A 24547-nucleotide genomic window follows, 5' to 3' on the forward strand; every position below is an offset into this window, starting at 1 on the left:
CAGGTGAGTTGGATTTCTTTTCCCTATTTTGGCTACTTCAGTGAAAAACACATAGCTTCTTTGTCAATTATATTCCTTTCTCCGTAGTGAATGAAACCCTGTAGCACACAGTCATTATTTATTGAAATTTCTTTTAGAAATTGCTGTGTTTGTTACTGTGACCTACAGATCTGCAATCATATATAAAATGGCCTTGTGCAGACTACTTACGTCTTTACAGTAGGTTCCTATATATTATTAAACTGGTAAGAGAAGTGGTAAATAGCACTACCTTAGAACTGGGGATCACAGGTTCATATCCTGATCAGACAACCCTCTCAGTAAATGTCCCTGGGTACGACATAAATACCGATATGTGCTGCCTACCTCATATCCTCTTCACCACTTTTAAATATCCCTTTTCTATAATTGTAAAGTGTGGTCTTCATATCAATGGTAACGATATCGAAAGCAGGTAATTGCATGCCAGTTGAGTTGCTACTAACAACAATGAGCTGTAGGAGCATTCAAAAATATAATTAGTTGTCTCATTTATAAGGATAAAAAGCATCTCCCAAGAAAGCTTATCTATAGTGAATTCTTCAGTTGCAAAAACGCACATAACTTAACATTGTTATGATGAAGTCGCTGCCACTTAACTATTGAAAGCTATAAAACTCAGGGACCTTACATTTCTTATTTAGCCCACAAGCGTATCAATTGATGATTTAATAGGAGAAAGTTGCAATGAACTTTGATTCCACGGTATTCTGGTTTGTGCTGGCAATCTCTTTACAGCTCTCAAACGTTAGAGCAAATCATTGTCATATCCTATACTACCATCTAGTGGCAATCAGTGTGCATAGAGTGCACTGATGTTATATAATGTGTTATGCATTTTTTTCACCCGCACAAATCTTACAATTCTTTAGATAAGAAAAGTCTAAGCATCTCTTTTCTCTCCTCAAAGCTTCATGTTTACACTAAAACACAACATGTTTCCTTGCAGACAAATTCTGACTTTTAATTGAAGCTATGATCAGTTTTATAATGCATTAATTTTTAACCTATTTTAAATAATCTCTGTTACTGGACTCAGTAAATAGGCTAATTAATACAACTATTAGATATTATAAATCTGAAAGCATATGGTTTTCGGCATACGTTCGTTCTAAACGCTGTGTATCAATCCATATTCAAGACCCATGTGTGTGTTTATGGAAGTATTATTATGACATTTGAAGGTTTATTTTTAAATGATTAACTCCCACAAACTGTTGGCCATGTCTAATGCAACAGTCTGGATTCGGTGATCCTATATGCAGAAAAGAAAAATATAAATGTGGAAACAACATCAACCAATATGTTGGCTTTTCTGTCTGTAGACTAGCTCTATAATAGCACTATGTGCATTGGCAGCCCCGTGGGACTTGTTAGCAAGGTTTGCCAGTCAGTTAGGAGAGAATTACTGCCCACTTGACTTGTACAATTTTTGTGGGGGATCATGCACAACTTTGACATGCCCCAACTACAGCACCACTTCCTACTGATAACATATCTCCTAAAATACGCCTTTTATGTCATCAGCTAATTAAAATATAAGAGGAATTTTGGATTAGTTCTGGGATTTTACACATATATAAAAATGTGGTAAAAATGTCATTGATGAGGTTTTTCTCATCCTGCAAGTTGTGAATCTTGTTGTAAAACAGTTTAAGCCATATGTATCATGGAAAAAAACAGGAGCTATTCAAAACCAAATGAGAAATTATCACTATGGGAACCTATATAATGTATTCAAAACATTTAACTCTTTGATCCCATATAACACAATTTTCGCTTTGTTAAATATGGCTTTTTCTTTGGAATGGATGGTGGATGCACAGAATATTCTTTTTTGGTTTAGACACATTTTACGTTTGCTTGGGTAAGATATAGAGGTGTACAAAGGCAATGCGTGCTTTCCACACAGGAAAAGTGTAATGAATCAGTATGAGCATATCATGGTATACTGGGAGTGATACTGTGGTGTAACTCTTATCATGGGAGGTATAGGATTTGGGACAGATAGGTGGGTGCGGGGGCCAGGAGAGTGACAACAAAGGCAGACCTGCCTTGTAATGGGCCTTCTAATCCTGCCAGGCTGGCCCCACTCATGCAAATAATGCACATGGTACTAATCAGGGCGAGAAGAAAGCACCCAAAATCTGGGATGGTACCACAGAACCTTGGATAGTTGGGAAGGATGTACTGTGGAATTTTGGAATGTAATCACTAAATATCAAACTAGCAAATTCTAAACCAAATTGTAAAATGGCCAAGCTGCAAATATAGCTTAGTTTGACTGCTATTTTAGCTTAAAACTTGTAATTTGATTTTCCAATCATTACAATTCAATATTTAGGGTACAAACAGTTCCTGAGCATGCTAACATCTTCTTATAAAAGCAGCAGGGAATGTCAGACAGGGCCGGTGCAAGGATTTTTGCCGCCCTAGGCAAAAAAAAATTTGCCGCCCCCCCCCATATGTCCAGCCCACCATGTGACATCACAATGCCCCGCCCATATGCTCTGCCATATGGGCCAACGCCAGTCTTCACAAAGTGTCTTATCTGAAAAGACAGTGTGTTTACATTAAAAAGCCTACAGGCACAGGCTATAGACACCAGAACCACTACATTATGCTGTAGTGCTTCTGGTGACTATAGTATCCATTTAATGTGAGGTAAATTAGAGATTAGTGCCACTAATAATATATTGGATTGCCTACTTACCACCAGATGAGGACAAGAGGCTGATGATGGTCTCAGTCTGGCTCCACAGGTCTGGTGTAGAAGAGGCTCTCTGGAGACTGTTTTTAACAGTGCTCACAACAATTAACGAACAGGAAGCAGCTCCGTTTTTTTAGGGCCCCTTACACAGCTCAAGGTCTGGGCCCCCAGGGGGCATACGCCTACAATGCCCACCCATAAATCCACCTACATGGCCCATCCATGAGTTGGGGATGTTTTATGTGTGCAATTTGTGTAAGGGATGTAGTGTGTTTATAGGGGATGTAGTGTGTGTTTGCGTGTAAGGAATGCATTGTATGTTTCTGGGTGTGTGTGTGTGTGTGTGTAAGGGGTGCAAGGTTTGTTTCTGTGTATGTAATTGAATGCAGTGTGTGTCTGTAAGGGGTGCATTGATTGTGTAAGAGAACGTAAGGGATGAATTGTGTGTTTCGGGTGTGTCTGTGTGTGAGTAGGAATGCATTGTATGTTTCTGTGTGTGTGTGTGGGGGGGATGCATTGTGTATGTGTGTAGTGTAAAAGAGAGGGTTTGTGGGGTAGGATAGGGACTGAGATGGGAACAGCTTTCTTTTTTTTAAAAAAAATTCATAGTGCTCTCCCCTCAATTATTGATTTCCCCTTCCCTTCTGTCCCTCCGTGTTCTCCCCTTCTGTCACTTAGTGCTCTCCCTTGGCCCCCTGTCCCTCTGCAGTCCCCCTTGGTGGTCTTCTCACTTCCCCCTCCCCCTTTAGTGGTCCTCCCTCTCCCAAACCCCTTAGTGGTCCTCCCTCTCCCAAACCCCTTAGTAGACCTTCCCCTACTCCCCCCACCCCCTTAGTGGTAATCACCCTCCTCCCCTCTCCTTAGTAGTCCTCCCTCCTTACCCCCCTTAGTGGTCCTTATCCCCCCTCCCCTAGTGGTCCTTATCCCCCCCAACCTCCCATAGTGGTCCTTATCCCCCCCAACCTCCCATAGTGGTCCTTATCCCCCCTCCCTCCCCTAGTGGTCCTTATCCCCCCTCCCCTAGTGGTCCTTATCCCCCCTCCCCTAGTGGTCCTTATCCCCCCTCCCCTAGTGGTCCTTGTCCCCCCTCCCCTAGTGGTCCTTATCCCCCCCTCCCCTAGTGGTCCTTATCCCCCCCCAACCTCCCATAGTGGTCCTTATCCCCCCCAACCTCCCATAGTGGTCCTTATCCCCCCCAACCTCCCATAGTGGTCCTTATACCCCTCCATCCCTCCCCTAGTGGTCCTTATACCCCCCCCATCCCTCCCCTAGTGGTCCTTATACCCCCCATCCCTCCCCTAGTGGTCCTTATACCCCCCCATCCCTCCCCTAGTGGTCCTTATACCCCCCTCCCCTAGTGGTCCTTATACCCCCCCCATCCCTGGTGGTCCTTATACCCCCCCCCATCCCTGGTGGTCCTTATACCCCCCCTCCCTTAGTGGTCCTTATACCCCCCCTCCCTTAGTGGTCCTTATACCCCCCCCCTCCCTTAGTGGTCCTTATACCCCTCCTTCCTTAGTGGTCCTTATACCCCCCCTCACTTAGTGGTCCTTATACCCCCCCTCCCTTAGTGGTCCTTATACCCCCCCTCCCTTAGTGGTCCTTATACCCCCCCCCCTCCCTTAGTGGTCCTTATACCCCCCCCTTCCCTTAGTGGTCCCGATACCCCCCCTCCTCCCTTAGTGGTCCTTAATACCCCCTCCTCTCCCTTAGTGGTCCTTAATCCCCCCCCCCTCCCTCCCTCCCTTAGTGGTCCTTAAACCCCCTCCTACCCCCTTAGTGGTCCTTAACCCCCCCCCCTCCCCCTTAGTGGTCCTTAAACCCCCCTCCTCCCCCTTAGTGGTCCTTACCCTCCCCTCCTGCCCATGTAGCGTGGCCGGGCGGCGCGGAACGCGGGACAGGAACCTTTGTTTCCTGTACCCGGCCGCCGGCGGAATGACAGGAAATGCTCACTGAGTGAGCATTTCCTGTCATTCCGCCGGCGGCGGGTACAGGAAACAAAGGTTCCTGTCCCGCGTTCCGCGCCGCCCGGCCACTCTACATGGAGAGACCGGCAGGAGGGAGCGCTCTGCGCTTCCCTCCTGCCGGTCATAAACCCGGCCGCCCTCCATGCAGCAGTGCTGCGCCGCCTGGGGCTTGCTAAAGCGCTCAGGCGGCGCAGCATGAGGAGGCGCAGCGGGGACGGATCCGGCGCCCCCTGGTAAGTTGCGCCCTAGGCGGCTGCCTAGGTCGCCTTACAGGTGGCGCCGGCCCTGATGTCAGATGAAACAAACAGATGCCAAACGAGTTCCACGTGACATAATTGTTATTTCATAGATTTCATACATCATTCCCTAAAAAAAATGGGACCTATTTGTATCTTGCAATTAAAATGTTTGGTGCAGTAGTACATCTACACTAAATCTCCTTAAGTAGCTTTACATGCATTAACTTTATAGTTGTTTTTTTTTTTTTTTTAAGGTATTTTTTTCAACAAGTGCATGTTTACAGATAAAATGCAGGCAGTGATAGTTGAATACAGTGGTAAGATGTGTGTGTGTTTAGTCGTGTCTGACTCTCTGTGACCATATAGACCATAGCACCAGGTACATCTTTCAGCCACTGCCCTTCTGAGCTCCAACAACTTTGTGACCTCATCTATCCATCTCCGCCTCTGTGTCCCCTTCTTCGTGTGCCTTTAATCTTTCCCAGCATCAGAGTCTTCTCTAGAGAATCCTGCCTTCTCATTATATGTCCAAATTATTTGAGCTTCAGCCTCATGATCATAGCTTCTAGTGAACAGTTTGTCTTGATATTCTTGCAATCCAAGGGAATCCAAGCAGTTTTCGCCAACACCACAGTTCAAAGGCATCAATTTTACGATTCCCAGCCTTCTTTATAGTCCAGCTCTCACATCTGTATGTTACTACTGGGAATATCATAGTTCTAACTGTGCGGACCTTTGTTAATAATGTAATATCTTTAGTTTTTACCAGCTTGTCCAAGCTTGCCATAGCTTTCCTCCCCAGAAGCAAACGTCTTTTAATTTCATGACTGCAGTCACCATCTGAAGAGATCTTGGATCCCAGGAAAATAAAATCTGTCACTGCCTCCACTTCTTTCCCATCTATTTGCCAGGAACTGAGATTGCTGTTTGCCATGATCTTAGTCATTTTAACGTTGAGCAACAAACCAGCTTTTGCACTCTCTTCCTTTACCCTTATCAATAGGTCCATTAGTTCTTCCTCACTTTCAGCCATCAGAGTAGTATCATCCACGTATCTGAGGTTGTTGATATTTCTTCCAGCAATATTGATTCCGGCTTTGGTAGGGTACCAACAACAAATTATAAATTTTATAGTTTGTGTTTATTCCCCGAGCATTGATGAATTGAACTGAACTGCATAATGAAAGCCAAGATAGCTGAGTTTAATGGAAATATTGTCTATCATTTCTTTTCATCACATAGAATGTGCCTTAAATAGTTAGTCCAATCATCATGACCACTTCTACTTTTAGAAATGGTCATGGTGATAGCAGTAAGTATCTACAGCATTTCTGCTGAAATGCTGCAAATCCATAGATATTTGGACTTGCGTTCAGCCATGGCACATGTGGCTTAGGCAGCCCGGAACTCTGTTCTAGGCTACAACTTCTGTGCAAAATTTACAGATGTTGTCAGCACACAGAAGTGGTTAGCTTCTACCAGCACTTTACTGTATTAGAGCCCTACCTACTGCCCCTGCCTTCCTGCTTTCTTTACTAGAACTGCGTTTTTTGTATTTTTTTTAATCCCCTCCCTCTTTTTGCCTCTAGTGGTTACTTTTCTCAACTTCATGTGTGAAGTAATATGTACTGCAACATATATACATAATATTTATATTATATGCATATTTTGAAATATATTGATTTGCCCATTTTAGTGCCCTTTTTGGTTTGTCTGAATGCTTTCCCAAATATTTTACCATGAGCGATATTTGGCTGAACCAAACCATCACATCAATAAGTGTTAGACATTCCGTTTAAGATCTTCACTTTTGGGGAAAATTGTTCGAGTGAATCAAACAATCATGCCATGCACAAGTCTAATACATATAGAGTGCAAGAACAGAATGCGAAGTTGTCATGGAAGGGGAGTGAGAGAGAAGAGGAGAGGCAATGTAGAACAAGATGGGGCGACACACAGGGACAATATACAGTACTATTTATGGTGGCATTATGGAAAACGTGACACTATGCAGAAAGCAGCAATATTATTTTTAGGTAATTGCTTGGAGGATTATAACATTTGAGAGAATAACACAATTTGTCGGTAAACTTATCACACGGAGTTTATCTCATCACAGTAGTCAATGTCAATGTTACATATTCAAAAGCTTTATATAAAATACAGTTTTTATATCTGTAACATTATTATTCTCTAAATAATTGTTAACATTTTTAGGAGAACCAACAATATTTTTACTGTCCTCTCTATGCATACTGAAAAAAAAAGTAAATTTTACTTACCATAACACGAAATAAACTGTTTTATGCAGTATTCATAGTAAAGGGGTTACGTGTTTTTGTTGTTTTTGTTTCTGTGTTGTCTATTTATTTCCTTTTATCTTAATTTGAATTTACTACACTATGTTAAACTCCAAAATGAAACCTGACTTCGCCATGATATAAATAGTAAACTAGTGATTTAAAAACCTCATGTTATGATATATGTTAAAATAGCTGCACTGGAAAAAATTCTCCAACTAAGCTAAAGTGACATCTGGGGTTTAGTGAATATACCCCAGGTTCGTGCTATGCTATGAATATATGTTGCCGCTGGATAAAGAGTGTCAAGGAGAGAGAATTAACATTAAATGAAAAGCAGTATCTCGAAAATGATGTTTGATGCCTGGTACACCTTGGGTTGTTCTCTGAGCAGTGTTTGTATCAGCTTTGGAGCTTCTAGACTTTGATAGATAAGCTCCTATAATCACCCTTACTGGGTACACAGTGTGCGCTTTCTCAAACCTTGATGAGGAAGGAGAACTGATGATCTAAAACTTATATGCCACTATGCTATGAGATTCAAGTACTAAAATCCCATATATCATTTCTAGGGAAGAAACGGAAATGATGGATTACCGGGTTCACTGGTGAGTCATGTTTAATTTCATTGCTTGTAATAACTTCAGTGAACAAACAATAACATTTCTGTTTGCAATGTTCGATTTTTGAAGTTTCTAAAATTTCTGTAATAAATTACACTTGCTGCTGTTTTTGTTTTTTTTGCAGGGAGCCCCTGGTCGGCCGGGTGACAGAGGTCCAAAAGGAGAGCGCGTATGTTTCCTTTTTCTTTTTTTGATGTAAAAATACAGTTGATATAAAAATATAGCCAGCATAAACCAAAAAAAGTCTATCATTTTATTTGTATTCTACAGTGTTTGGATGTCACACAAACGTATACTAATATTTAGACATATTAGCCCAATGCATCGTATTTTATAGTTCAAGTCAATTAATTGTTTAGCATGTTTCATAAATGTGTGATAGCAAACCTTTTATTAAACATACCTATTTATATTTCTAAAGCACCAACAGGTGCACATAGTACTGTACCACTGACAATACAGTATAGATAGGACATAGAAGTAATTTTAGTAATAAGTGCAAAATGTATACAGACATGAACATTAGAGCTTGTACTTCCAGAGAAGGAACAATATGTGTAAACAGCTTTGGTCATTAGACTCTAAATTGGCAGAGGTGTTGTGACAAAAATATGTAGCGAACTTAAATAAGTAATTAGACAGTAGAAAACCAGAAGAAAAATGTGTGCAATATGTAAATGGACATTACAATATGATTGGTACAATAGGTATAAAGAGCGAACACATATAGAACACAGCAGGTAAAATAAGTGTAATAAGTGGGAAGACATTACAATGCATGCATTGACTAAAATAGATACACAGACATTACAATAATACAGTACAATGCACAACAGGACAAAGAGAATAGTAGGAATACAGACATTACAATTAAGGGTACAATTGTGAGTGTTACAAGTATACAAAGAATAGATTATTTGGACCAAGTATACACATATTGACAGAGGATGTTTCTGCTTTGTAAAGCATGTATTTTAAGTGGGACACATAAACCTTTAATTACATTTTACTTATTTATATATAGCCAGTGTACATCTTACTACATCTCACATTTACTTTTAAATGTTTTTCCGGTTTCCAGATGCCATATCTACTTGTAGGAAAATCTGCGTAGAAAAAGTTTTAGACATCAATAAATAAGAAAAAAAACACTTGATATAATTTTTAGATGATATAGGTACTTGGTCTTAGTTAAAAGTGGAAATATTTAAAAGTAAGAACAGGGTTTTGTCAATTTCTCAAGACAAACATTTAAAGCAAAAACACAAATGCAGTATTGTACTAAGATCTAGAAATTATGTAAATGGTTTAACAGGTGTTTGGGAAGGTTTTTTAAAGTATAAGTACTTTCCTGCGGATACGGTTCTGTAGAATTTGTTCATTAGTCTACATTTGCTATGGGTGATTTGAATAATTCACTCAACTCTCCTCTTAACAGGGATTTCTAATAAAAATGCTTTCATATACCAAGTTAGGTTCTGCCTCATATCAAATTCAGCCCTATGTCACCTAGTTAGAGGTTCGGGACTGTAGGATTTGACCTTTACAGAATTCCATTTCTTGCTCAGTTACTGAAAAATGCAATCCAATAAAAACCATGAAATGTAATTTAGAGCCTTCTTTATTACTATATTTTATTTACATTTTTCCAGTCTATTCTCTTGGGTTTTTTGCAAAGTGTTGTTTGAGTTGTCGTATGCCTTTTATTTTTATTGACAATGATGCTGGTAGAGATGGATGCTCCAAATTAGTAAGCTTAGCGACTCCCAGGGCTCCAATTCATGACTCATTAATTCATGACATTGAGCACACTGATGCATGTGTAATTAGCAGTGTTTGTATATCCCTGGTGGCGATGGTTCTGTTAGCCTTTGTACACAGTAGTCTCCATGCTAAATACACCTTACCTCATCACAAAATATCAAAGTAGCTTTTCTGTACACCAGTAAAAGAGCTACAGGTGGTCTCCTTGTAGGTTAAGAACCTTAAAGATAAATTCTTTCAAACATGGCTATTATATTCTCACCCTGTTTAATCATTATGAAAATACTGTGTCCCGTCATCATTTTACAATAAACAAAATTAACATTGTACAAATAATTTAACATGTGCACACTGTGTGTTTAAAAGTTTGCATAGATTGGTTTTTAATTGAAAAATAACAAAATAAGGTGGAGTATGATAATTTTGTCAGACTTGCCAAAATATTGAAAGGTGGTTGGCCTTTATCAAAACTGCTCTCTTTTATTTTGATGATACTATGTCAGTCTTACTCAGTTAGAAAACAAGTCTTTTCTCTAAACCCTGATTTTTCATATAAGTTTTTATATAATTCTGTTCAACCTGATGTCAGCAGCAAACTCTGTAGTGGACCTGTGTTTTGAATAGGGTCAGGCTGGCAAAGAAGGCAGTGGGAAATTATCCCATGAGCCACTGGAATAGAAAGGATGGTTCTATCTGTAATTTTTTCATTATTGAATACTAGTTCTTGCATTATTAGTATAAATCCATTATACATTTAAGAAAAGGAGCAGAGTTCACTATCTTGGCCCAGATTGTAAAGCCAGGTAAACACTGCATATACCGCACTCTTTGTGGGAACTCTACTAAAAAGTCTTATTTTTTTATAAATAAATATGTATGTATATATGAGAAAGGTAACAAAAACACCAACACATACATGAGGAAAATAAGCTTGAAAAAATCAATTCAAACATCATCTCACAGGAGTTGGGTCTCCAACAGAACACCAAAAAAAGAAACTAGACATGTTTCATGTCTACACCAAGGCTCCTCGGGTCTCAAATTGGGCTATTTGCTTGTAGTTGTCCTCTTCCCCTCCCCCCCCCCCCTCCCTACATTCCCATGTGAAGCCACCCCTACAGTACTGGACGTCTCCAAAAAAAATAGAAATTATCTTGCCATGGTCTATATTATTATATATATTATTTTCTTAGGTTATATGTTGAACTAATAATAATGTATTAATTTTGACAAAATATTTTCTAAGCACAGAATGTACTTCAGCTTAAACCAGGTTTTGGATAAGTGCAACTGATTTCAGAGCTCATTGCTTGAATTGAAATGTCAGTATCTCAGTGTTACAGGTATAATTATTGGCAAGGTTCCTGACTCAATTCAAACTCAACCATTTATTCTTCTGAATGTTAGGTTAGGCAGTTATAGCCTCTGTACTCGTAAACATACTTGAACACTAGTTTAGGCAAAATGTATAAGCTACACAGTTTATTATTATTATAACTTTATAATTATCTGCAGGACTGCCATTAGAAACTTTGGGGAAACTGAACACAGTTCGAGCTCTGACCACTCACTTGGCTAGCCCCGAGCAATGATGACATGATCTAACCTGGTGATCTTCATCTCTATACTTTTCAAAGATAGGGTTAGATAAAATATATTTACGTGGCCAAATTCGGTCAAAGCCACATGCACTATTAACTTATGTTTAGGCTATTCGCCCCTTGTTAGGCTAAATGTTGAGCATTGCATGTTGCAGCTTTATTCGGCCTTTGTTCGTAAATGTAGCCACATTTTGCCATTTCTCTATTGTAGGTATAGGCCTTTCATCCCTTGTTTGACCAGTTGATGTACAAAGCTACATTTGGCCATTTTAGCCATTTGGCATGTTCAGCTGGCCCATGTATTTTATTTTCGGTCCTCATTCGGCCTTGTTACATTAGTAGTTCTGTTGTAATTGCATCCATATTTTATTCATTTGTCCATCCATCAAGACAGCCAGAATATATGGATACTCTATAAAAAGTTTAGTAAAGTTTATTAGTAAAGTTTAGTGCATATTCATCCATATACGGTCATGTAGTGAAATATGCAATACTAACCTTTTTGACCTTTTGGCCACATAGTTTTCCTTATAATTACCTATTCAACCCACACCCGCACATAATTCGCACATGTATTATTATTCAGCCCTTGTCTGTAGGCCATTACATTTGGCTAAACGTGTAAGCCACACAGCATATTTATTTGTATTTTTACGGTCGGCCCTCATTGGCCATTTTACAATCTATTATTACAACTGTATATAGAAGGCCTTCATTAGGTCTCATATATGCAGCCGTAATCTCAGTATAGACCATTGGTCCAATTTATAGTTTTGTTCATACAAGAGATCATACAACATACACACCTATAGTAATTTTACCAAGAGAAAGGTCACAATGTATATTTACTTGGTAATTTATGTTTGTCTCTCAGTAGGCTATATTGACATAATTAAAGTAATAAGGCACTTAGTTGGACTACCTACTCACAGTTGTACAGTTATGTCAATTACAATGCATCAGCATACTACCAGTAGGCTTACTATACATATTTTCAGGACTCTATTTCAGTGACAAATCAGTATTTGGCATCATTCAGCCACACAGCATCTAATTTTCTGTACACTAGGCTCACATTCAGCATTACTCCAAGATTTGAACGTTACAACCTGCCCTCATTTGGCCAATCTACATCACGTTCCCATAACTACGAGTTAACTCTTAATTAGGCTTACGGTTGGTTTAGTTCATTGTTCAGTTCCGCAAATTCTGTCCATGCTCTTCCACATTATACTACTAATTTGCATAATAAATCATGATTCTTATTAAATGGCATTACTCGGACATATAGTTTTGTTTGTATGATATACTCGGACACATTTGGTCATGTAGTAGGTGGAATTGTCCAATTTCGGCCATATAGTATGTTTGAATGCTACATATTGGGTGTTTTTCAGCCATATAGTATGTTGGTTTCTGCATATTTACCCCTCATTTGGCAATATATCATGTACATATAGTTCATATGCAGCATTATTCCGGTCATATAACATGTTTTGTATCTTACATTTTCGGGCCTCATGCGAACAAATACTATGTTTGGATAATTTTGGAGTATATTTGATATATTTAGAGTATTGCATAATCGGCCATATAGTCTGATATTGTGCATGTCCGACCCTCTTCCAGCCGTATAGTTTGGTATTGTGCATATTGGGCCCTCTTTCGGCCATATAGTTTGGTACTGTACATATTCAGCCCTCATTCAACATATAGCATGTTAGGTATTGTGCATATTCAGCCCATATCCAGCCATATATTTCTTATTGGGTATATTTGGCCCTCATTTGGTCACATAGTATGTTGATATTTGTGCATATTCTACGGGCATATTTGGCCCTTTTTGGGCTATATAGCAAGTGTGCAGAGATAATTTCTGCCCTCATTCAGCCATAGAGTATGTTATGTAGAGTTCTTATTCAGCCCTGATTTAGCTGTATATTTGTTAAAATGGGAATCATTGCATTCGGCTATTAAGTTGGCCTCACTGTTGATATATTTAGGATGCATTCAGACCCCATTTGGCCATATAAAATATAATAAGGCACATATGGCTATCATTTGGCCATACAGCATATTTAATTGTGTGCTTTATGTATAGCCTCATTTGGCATATCACATGTCTGTCATAAGCCTAATTCAAACCACATTTGGACTACATACATATGGTTGTAACTTATGGGGACAGACAGTGGGGCAGTTATTTGTTTCTTGTCTCAATTTGTCTCGGCCTATGTTCGGCCCACGAGTATCTGATAATTTGTATATACATACACTTCTAGTCTTACTAGTAAGCTTCAGTTCCACTTCAATTCACACACGTTAGACAAATCTGCCCTTTATACTGCCGTCACAGCAGAATAATTAGCATTAGCCTAACCTGGTTCTTAACATCATACGGTAAATTAAGTTAAGATACTTATAATCCTGTTTACATGAAAATTCATGACTATCATAATTTATTAGTTATAGGCAATATTCTTTTGCTTATCATAGTCAAATTCCCACAAATTGGATTGCATTGGTATAACAATAAGGCTAATTCTGTAATACTTGCACTGCAATCATTGTAAACCTTTACATGTTGTTTAGTTATTCGTTAGTCAGTCATGCACGTTACAGGTATTCTTATCATTTAGATCCTCTACACTTACCTCTCTCTTATCCAATAAATTTGAGCAGACATTTTTAAAATACAGACTCTATTCAACATTTGCTATTTCACTCAGCCATAGGCATACATACGCTACAACCTACCTTTATATCCATATGTGTCACACATTACACCCCTTACTATATGGTTACTTGGGTTCCCTGACTTACTTGTTGCCTACATTACATCCCATAAGAGTCGAACTGGCGTTAGGTAATAGGAGCTGTCGAATAATATAGTCCTAATTTATGCAACAGTCCCGCAAGGCCAACTCGCATCCTCTACACAGAGGTCACCTGCCCTCAGCCTAAATCAAAGTAAATCCCTTGCCTTATGCTCTTGCTAGGTTCATATCAAAGCCAATCATTTTAAGTTGTTTACAGTCACCAAGAGGCCAGCATTCTGCCATACCATTTGGTGGCATTAGACCCATGGCCCAAATTATAGTTATAGAGCCTCTCAAAGTTCTTGGCCCCTAGTGGGGTTTAACCTTCCCATGGACAGTGGGTTTTAGCCACCTGGCAATAGTTAGTGTGCCAGTTCTTTTCTAACAATTGGGGTTGTTTTCATGTCAGGTACTTTTATTTCAGGTACCTTTACTTATGTGTCTTTTTTAATCATAGTATGCCATAGGCTTTGCAACTCGGAGAGGAATTATCATGAAGAATTGCTATTTTTATTGGGTTCACCATCAAGGCCAAGAGGAGACCTAAATAATTTTACATTTGCAGTAATCATCTGTTAACCCCTCCTCAATTGCACAAGATTCCCGGAAGTGATGGACTTAAATAATCTTACTATAACGGGGATCTATGGAACACATATTAAGACATTATACCAGTCAAGCAGGCCCTCCAGTAGAATTCTCCTTTTATCCCACCAAAGTATGATGCCCATTATAAACATAAGACCTAAACTGACACCAAAAACAAGTAGCCCAGGAAATACGCCACCACTATTTAGGTACAATACACAACTCATGTCAACTAAATTTATGTTACATTAGGACTATCATCATGAAACTTGGCTTCAACACTTCTACATTTTCAGGTCATTTTCTGGCATGGACATTCCAGTACTTATAATTAAAGAATAGGGCACTGGTAATCCTCTGTATAAAGTTGTTTTATAGCTTTATAGGTAAGGGTTAGTATTTTGCGTTGACACCTATAGGTTAAAGAAAGCTAATGTAAGGATTGAGGGTTGAGGTATGGGAGGAGACACAGAAGAGAAAGATCCTCCTGGTGGCAGCATTCATTGCATATTGTAGCAGCATAGTACGGCTTTTGGAGACACCAATTAGGAGAGAATTAAGGTAATCCGTGCAAGAGATTACAAGAGAATGAACAAGCTCTTTGGCAGCATGTTGTGCAAAAAGGGCTGTTATCTATCGTCCCCCTAGTTCCCCTCTCCTCTTCCTTGACCACTTTGCTGCCTGGTTGCCCTACTTCCTCTCGTCGAACATTACATCCCTTAATTCTTGGAGACTTCAATATTCCCATTAACCCACCTTTGACTTCAGCTGCCTCTAAACTACTTTCAATTACTTCCTCCCTTGGGCTATTGCAGTGGGCTAAGTCTCCCACCCATGTAGCTGGCCATACCCTCGACCTTATTTTCTCTTATGCATGTACAGTATCTAATATCTGCAACACTCCATTTCCTCTCTCTGATCACCATCTCTTATCGCTTGTTCTCGATTACCCCCCACCCAACAACCTCAGCCTAACCTCCCTAACTCAGGAGGAACCTTAATTCTATTGACCTCCAGCAGCTGTCAGCTGAAATTGATTCACAACTGCTATCCATCCCTTCCATCTCCTGTCCCTTATTGGCCATCTCCACATATAACACTACCCTCATCTTGAGCAGCTTGAACACTGCAGCCCCACTCCAAACATGCACCTCGAGGAGGACACGCCCCCAACCTTGGCATACTAAATCAACATGCTATCTGCAGAGTTGCTCCCATTGTGCTGAACGCTCCAGGAGGAAGTCCCGCACCCAGGCAGACTTTCTCTGTTATAGATTCATATTGCGTTCATATAGCGCAGCCCTTACCCTCGCCAAACAGTCATACTTTCTTTCTCATTAGTTCATGCTGCCGCAATCCCAGACGTCTCTTTAACACCTTTAACTTTCTTCTCCGCCCTGCTGTGGCCACCCCCCAAACTAACCTTACAGCTGATAGCTTTGCATGCTACTTTACTGACAAGACTGAACAGCTAAAGAAAGAATTCTCCCCTCCTTGCCATTCTCTTTCTCAACCACAAGTAGATCATGCCTTTCCTACCCTTCAGACTTTCTCCCCAGCTACTGAAAAAGAGGTGGCTGTGCTTCTCCTTTCCTCTCGCCCCACCACTTGCCCGCTCGATCCTGTCCCATTTCACCTCATCAGATCTCTCTCCCTTTGTCTTGTGCCTTTCCTAACATACATCTTCAACTGCTCTCTCTCTTCTGGCACTGTCCCTGCTGACCTTAAACATGCCACTGTAGTACCTATCCTGAAAAAAACATCTCTTGACCCATCCTCCCCTTCTAACTATCATCCCACATCCCCTTTTTCCTCAAATCTTCTGGAAAAACTTGTATTTACCCGTGTGTTTCACTTCCTCAATTCCAACTCTCTCTTTTCGCCCTCTCCACTCTACTGAGACTGCTCTTATCTAAGTTACTAATGACCTAATTGCAGCTAAGGCCACTACTCCATATTAATTCTTCTTGACCTCTCTGCTGCCTTTGACACCGTTGATCATGCTCCTTCAAACTCTTTAATCGCTCGGTCTCTGTGACTCTGTCCTCTCATGGTTTTCCTCTTATCTCTCCAAACGCTCATTAACTGTCTCCTTTTCCAAGCATACCCCCTACCCTCGTCCTGTCTCGGTTGGAGTTCCCCAAAGCTCTGTCTTTGGTCCCCTTCTATTTTCTCTTTATACTGCCTCTCTTGGCAAACTTATTGCCTCTTTTGGATTCCACTACCACCTGAACGCTGATGACATCCAAACCTATCTCTCCTCCCCAGACCTCTCCCCTGCCGTCCTGCAATGTGTCACTGCTTTCCTTTCTTCCATCTCTGACTGGATGTCCTCCCGCTTTCTTAAACTCAATCTCTCTAAAACTGAACTCCTTGTCTTTCCTCCTCTTAATGCTGATTCCCCTCTCTTACTCTCCCTTCAAGGATGGACTTATCCACATACGTCCATCCTTGCAAGCATGCTGTCTTGGCGTCATACTTGACTCTGGCCTCACCTTAGTGACTCACATCCAGTTTGTTGCCAAATCCTGTAGATTCCAACTTAAAAACATAGCCCGAATCTGCCCCTTTCTTACGCAAGATGCTACCAAGGAGCTTGTCCATGCTCTAGTAATTTCCCGCATGGATTATTGTAACCCTCTCTTGATTGGTCTTCCCAAAAGCGGTATTGCCCCGCTATAGTCTGTAATGAATGCAGCCCTCTGCCAGCCCTTACATTGGCTTCCTGTATCCTATAGGAGTCAATTCAAAGTGCTAACCCATTCATATAAAGCACTGAACAATGTTAGCCCCTTTTATATCTCTTCACAGATCCATAGGTATGCCCCTCCTCATTCCCTCCGCTCTGCCCGTGACCACCTCCTGACCGCTGCTCGCACCCGTACGACCAACTCACGCTTGATGGACTTCTCGTGGGCAGCCCCCTTCCTATGGAATAGCCTGCCTACCTCCATCAGAATCTCCCCTAGTCTTTAATCCTTAAAGAAATGCCTTAAAACCTATCTCTTTAGGAAAGCTTATGACCTCCCAGAGTAACCTCTACCTCACACACCTGTCTCTTGCTCTCTCCTATAGGGCAGCGCTTTACTCTCTCCTCCAGCTCTGCTTCACTCCCACCTTATTTGATATTTCCTGTCCTAATGTGTTTTATACCCCACCTCCTTTAGACTGTAAGCTCGTTTGAGCAGGGTCCTCTTCAACCTAAGTTTTCTTGTAATTGTCCTATTTATAGTTACATCACCCCCTCATAATATTGTAAAGCGCTACGGAATCTGTTAGCACTATGTAAATGGCAATAATAATAATAATAATAATAAAAGAAGGCAGGCCAGCGAGGCAGTGTTATGCTCTGGGCAATGATCTTCTGGAAAATCTTGGCAGTGGTGTCTCTAGGATTCATTTTTAGGGGGGCACATGGTGGGCCAGGGACAAATGTAGGGGGCAGTTATAAAACATGTATGTATATGTGTGTATACACACACGCTTCCTTAATCCTTCTGCAAACTGCAGTCTCAGCCATGTAGTTAATGTGTCACACCTTAGATGTAGCAGCACTGTCCATTCAGCTCGCATCTACCCCATGGATTGAAGAATCCATGTCTTTTTTGCCCCCCGCCCCCCCCCCCCCCCCCATTCCATGTCTCTGTTCCCCTCCCTTTCATGTATTTTCTCCCCCCTTCTTCCATGGATGTCATTGGTATTGTATGCAGTGTGTGTATTGAATACATTGCTGGTATGTGTGTGTGTGTGTGTGTGTGTGTTTTTGTGTAGTGGATGCAGTGTCTGTGTTTGTGTAGTGTAACTAGTGTTTGTGTGGTGGATGCAGTGTGTCTAGTGGATGCAGTGTCTGTGTAGTGGATGTAGTAGATGTGCATGTACTGTTGGATAAGTGCTGGGGGTTGAGCTGTAAAATTAAATTGGGCTTAACCCCCATCCCTGCCTCTTACCTGTGGGCTGGAAGGGGAGGGACAGTGTGTAGGAAGGTGACAGTATAGCAGGGCAGTGTGTACAAAGGTGACAGTATGAGGTGCAGTGTGTAGGAAGGTGACAGTGTGGGGTGGCAGTGTGTTGGAATGTGACAGTGTGGGGACAGGGTGTGGGGATGACAGTGTGAATAGGCAGACTAACAGACAACACACACTCACTAACAGTCATTGTCTCACATACTGTTTAACTGACACAAACACGTTCTGAGAGACATATGGAAAGAAAAGTGAACTCTATAATGCAGGCTTTGTAAAGGAATAACCCTTGGTAATAGGTATTTAATTGAAGTTAGAACTTTGCCAACAGATATATACCAAAAAGTAAAATAAAAAATGATGTAGTTCAAAACTTGTTTTTATTGTTATATTTAAAAGAAAGATATATCTATAAGTAGCACACAGTGGGAAAAAAGGGGGAGAGGTACTATTGTGCAGATTATATATAATTGATAGACCCTAAAGGAAAAACACAGGCTCTCACTGATGTGACAGACAATCACAGACAGACACATACAAATTCACTGACAGACAAACACACACGCTAATGTCTTGGTGCCAGCTACCAAAGGACAACATAACATTTATTTTTGTATGTGCTAAATCTCATTTTATACACATCTGTGATTCTGTGATAAATGAATCTCTACCCCAAGCTGATTTCCTAGTTTCTTACTTGAAATATTTGATTCCCTATTTATCATAATCTGTACCTATTATACGTTTCTGAAAATAGCACTTCATGAATGAGCATGTCATGATCTATGAATCCGTTTCATGCTTTTAAACTTCTTAATCAAAAGAAAATAAAACAAAAATAATATGTTTTGTAGAGCAATATAATCATTTTCAAATATTTTCACATCCCAATATCACCTCAACCATTTATTCCTTGTAGTTGGTGCCAACAGAACATAACATGCTGTTTTAGTTACATTAATTTTGTTCTTGTTATACAACATTGAAAGTGTCAGTATACTAGGTCTATAAAAGCTCTTGATGCATGTCTGCATTAGTTCTTGACAATGCAGCATTACCTCATTTTAAAAAGGTAAAATCATGATTTCTACAAGATTCATAACATAACTTCCCCTTGCCCTTTTTTGCATCAGTGTTATACTTGCCATAATTGTTGTTATTATTTTATTATTGTATATATTGATTTTATTAAAGTTAGTATGTCCATCTAGAACCAAGCATAACTGTTATTTTGCTGTTTGATAGCATTTGGGAAACTATTTGAAAGTAAAATCTGACAAAATATAAAACTATGAAATAGTATTTTTACTGAGCTTGGTAATAACAAAGTTGTTGACTGAATGTAACGTTCCATAAAGACAGAACGAGCAATAGATCACCAGAGCTAGAGCACAATGTTCCATGTGGGACATAAAACACCAGAAAGGTTCAAACCAAAGGCTTGTTTACCATTTAAGTGCTTTCCATTCAAAATAAAAGCATTGCGATTGCTTCAGTGATAATTCCCAGATATTGCTATTAACATGATATAAAGTCATGATTTTATTAATGACACAGAGGCCAGTATTATGCTTTCTATTTCCTTTCATTTCCCTCAGCAGCGAACAAAGAGATGTATACAAAAGAGAGAAAAACAAACATAACATTGCATAGTAACAGTGCAACCAATCAGCACTCGGCAAATAGTATATAAGGTGTAGCACTCCACAACGCTTCCTCTTTCCGTAGCGATACATAGACCGTCAGAAACCGAAAACTGTAGAACCGAACTGAACTGTAAACTGTGTAGTAGACGTATGTTCTTTCCATGTGGGATAACAATTTAACCCCTCTCAAGGCTTCTGAATGTTGGCAGATGCAATCAAGCTAAAACAGAAGAGAAAAATGATAATAACGAAATTCCTGATTCGATTTTAGTGAATATATGTAACAATATGTGACGTATAATCAACAAACAATTCAAAGTTACTCATAAGATATAGTAAACCAAATATCCTTTACCTGAGATTTCATACCATGAACCTACTATGTGTACTTACTATCACAGACCTTAATATATGTTGTCGTTCAGTAAAAGGTCATCACAATGTCCCAACCCGAGGGAGGGTGGGTGGGAATAATACTCACCTCTGTGTCATTAATAAAATCATGACTTTCTGTCATGTTAATAGTAAAATCTGGGAATTTTATTAAATACACGGCTCCTATTATGCTATTTTAAAGCTGAGCCACAACCTACTCTGAGAAGTGTTGAATTGGTCTAAAGTAGTAATTTTGGAAAGTGGATTCCGTAGACCAATCTGCAGCCTTCAATGTGTCTTCTAGTCTACAACCTATTGTCAGCGCCTTGGAAGCCATAGCACCTCTGACTGAATGAGAGGAGAAAATTGTGGTATCAGTTCCAGCCGAGGCTAACAACCATTTGGCCCAGCGAGCCAGAGTAGGTGTAGACACTGATAGGTGAGGTCTCTTGAATGAGATGAATAATGGTCCGCCTTGTGATGGGCGCAACGGAGATGTGCGTAATTCATATTCCTTCAGACATAAAATCGGGCACAGATTAGGCTGTCCTGGGAATCTAGGGTAGACAAAATAGCATGAGTAATTTGGCAGGTAGCTGTTTCAGAGATAACTCAGCATTTTGGGCTAGTTGTCTAGTAGGTTGAAAGTTACATTTACATCCCAACATGATCGATACTTTTAGGGAGTGTGAAAAACAAATACCTTTGAGTAGGCGGCAAATCATTGGGTTTTGATCAAATGGGAGACCATCTAAACCTTCATGTCCTGCCGAGATTGCAGACCAGTATAGATTGACGGTACAGAAGTCCTTGCCTGATTCGAAAAGGTGTGGAAAAAAATTCAGCACCATCTTGACAGGAGCTGATAGGATCCACTGACCAATTGGACCTAGTTTTCCTTGCTGCATGGTAGGAACAGAGGAGTTGTGTGTGAAACATCTTTAATTGCTCAGGGTCCCTGGAAATGAGCCATGCTAGGAGACATTGAATGCCCTGGTCTATGAGTCCGTGACACTCTGTTCGGATTGGTCAGGAGGAAGGGTTTGTCCGGTAGTAGTCGTGGATAGTCTATCACCATCTCCAATAGGTGTTGTAGCGGAGAGCCGATCTTGCACAGCTATTCTCCACTAGAGATTCCAGTGAGGCTCAGGAACAAGGTGATGTTAAGTCCACAGGCAAGGTTTCCAGCAGGTAAAGTAATACAGCAGTATCCCCATCGCAATCCCAATAACTGGACGACACACAGTTTCAGGAGTAGTCTGACAAGCTTTATTCCACAGTTCCTTATAAAGCCCTCTCCCATGCAAGGGAGGAGGTTCTATCACTTAAGACATTATCCAATCTCTAAGTAGTAACCTCCCACAGATCTCCTCCCCTCCTCTAGCATCATAATCCCCTTATTGTGTACACAGTTTTCCCCGAGTTTTGGATGTACCCTAAATACTTGGGGTACATCCACAAATCCAACATCCCCAGATAGCTCTATTCTGGGGGACCAACATACTTAAAAATTAGCCCATTCGGATGAATGGTTCGTGAGATATGGGGTTCCAAAGATTTGACCGACCGCATGGGTAAAGTATCCGAAAACAGTTCCATGCATTTTGGCCCTGCGGTCGGTCACAAACAAGGGAATGAAAACAGGCGAATTGCCTGTGTTATAGAGCCTGGAGAGGGTTTGAATGAATTCCCTTGTTTATGGGGCTCTTTCTACCGAACGGCGGGTCATTCGGTAGTTTCCATACGAATTTCTGGAAGTATGGAGGTCTCAGCGGTGTTTGCCTAGTCAAGTGTCCGATTTTAGTTCCAGACACTCGACGGCAAAACACCGCTGTTCGGTAGTTTAAGATGGCCGCCGCCACGTGTTTGTTTCCCGAATGGCGGCCACCCAGAGGACAAAGACCACACTGCACTGATTGCCAATTACCTGTTTGCAACATTGTTGCAAACGGTAATTGGAGGCACACTCATTCCTGGGTGGTCTGGTTGTTCGGTAGTTTCATTCCCTTGTTTTATTTGAATGATTCTACCGAACAACTAGAGGAATACAATTCTTTACATACATTTAACTGTCATTATACCCGGATACCATGCTTTCTATACATGTACATACACATTAAACCAGCCATATGACCAAATACACTTATTCTCATACATGTCGTGGGACAGCCCGGTACCAATCCGCTACACTGCTCCCCCTTGCCCACAAGCCGGCATACACAGTCTGATCCAACACGGATCGGCTTGGGGATGTCCGGGGGCTCACGGATCATTTCTCTAAGTCAGTTTGTCTTGACAACCCGTCAGCATTTCCATTCTGCTTACCCGGCCGGTACTGGATATTAAAGTCAAAAGGCTGTAGCGCCAAACTCCAGCGCAGCAGCCTGGCGTTGTCTCCAGCCACCCGGTTCAGCCAGACTAACGGGTTGTGATCCGTGAGCAAGGAAAAGGGCTGTCCATATAAATAGGGTTGTAGCTTCTTTAGGGCCCACACCACAGCCAGGCATTCCTTTTCGATGGCGGCGTAGCTTACTTCTCGAGGTAACAGTTTGCGACTGATGTAAGCCACTGGATGTTCCCCGCCATCGGCCCCGACTTGACTCAGTACTGCCCCCAATCCAAACATAGAAGCGTCTGTGTGAACAAGAAAACGTTTAGTTGGATTGGGAGCTGCCAAGACAGGGGCATTTATCAGTGCATTTTTCAATTGTTGGAATGCCTGCTCACACTCCGGGGTCCAGTTTACTTGGCGGGGAAGGTTCTTACGGGTCAGGTCAGTGAGGGGTTTGGCCAGGGCGCTATAATTGGGAACAAACTTCCGGTAATACCCTGCTGTCCCTAGAAACGCTAAAACCTGGGTCTTAGTCCTAGGGGTGGGCCACTGGGCTACAGCCTCTACTTTGGCGGGTTCGGGTTTTTGTTTACCGCACCCTACTCTATGTCCCAGGTATTGTACCTCAGCCATGCCGATACTACACTTGGCCGGCTTCAAGGTCAGACCTGCTTCCCTTATCCTATCTAGTACAGCTCCGATGTGAGCTAAGTGTTCCTGCCACGTATTGCTAAAAATAGCAATATCGTCCAGGTAGGCACATGTATAGTCCTGGAATCCATCTAGGAGTCGATCCACCATCCTTTGGAAGGTGGCTGGGGCGTTTTTCATCCCAAATGGCATGACCTTAAACTGGTACAAGCCAAATGGGGTGACAAAGGCCGACTTCGGGATGGCGTCTGGGGCCAGGGGGATTTGCCAATACCCTTTACACAAGTCAATAGTGGTGAGGTATTGGCCCCTGGCCATTCTGTCCAGTAACTCGTCTATCCGGGGCATCGGATAGGCGTCAGATACAGTCTTCTCGTTCAATCTCCTATAGTCCACGCAGAAGCGGGTCGTACCGTCTCGCTTTGGTACGAGGACTACAGGAGATGCCCAAGGACTGTCTGAGGGTTCAATCACCCCCAGTTGGAGCATTTCGTCGATCTCCTTACGCATGTTTGCCCGTACCGCTTCTGGAATGCGGTATGGCATCTGGCGCATGGGTAGTTGCCCTGGGGTCTCGACCCGGTGAGTTGCCAGAGGCGTGTATCCAGGTACATTAGAGAACGTGTCGCGTTTCTCTTCCAATAGTTGCTGTACCTCGATCCGCTCCTGTGGGCTCAGCCGATCTCCCAGCGTAACCTCCCCTAAATCTCCGGACAGCTGCCCATCCCCCAGCAAATCGGGGAGGGGTAAGCTGTCAAACTCTTCCGTGTTAGGGGCACAGATGGCGGTTACCTCCTCAGTACGCTCGTGGTAGGGCTTCAGCATGTTCACATGGAGCATGCGTCGCCCCCCAGTCCCTGTGCAGGGGCCGATAATATAGGTGGTATCGCATCTTTGCTCCACCACCTTATATGGGCCCTGCCAGGCGGCC

The 24547-nt window shown here is 41.5% G+C and overlaps 1 protein-coding gene across 1 annotated transcript in view; it reads left to right on the forward strand.

Annotated features, from left to right (window-relative positions):
• Positions 1-24547, forward strand: part of LOC134586240 (collagen alpha-1(XIX) chain-like) — a 209227-nt gene that overhangs the window by 120764 nt on the left and 63916 nt on the right. The window contains exons 25-26 of the mRNA XM_063441733.1: positions 7828-7863; positions 8003-8047. Of these exons, the coding sequence (XP_063297803.1) occupies positions 7828-7863; positions 8003-8047 (81 nt within the window). The remainder of the gene's footprint in view (positions 1-7827; positions 7864-8002; positions 8048-24547) is intronic.

The sequence above is a fragment of the Pelobates fuscus genome, chromosome 2 (genome assembly GCF_036172605.1).
Source record: "Pelobates fuscus isolate aPelFus1 chromosome 2, aPelFus1.pri, whole genome shotgun sequence".
Taxonomy (NCBI): Eukaryota; Metazoa; Chordata; class Amphibia; order Anura; family Pelobatidae; genus Pelobates; species Pelobates fuscus.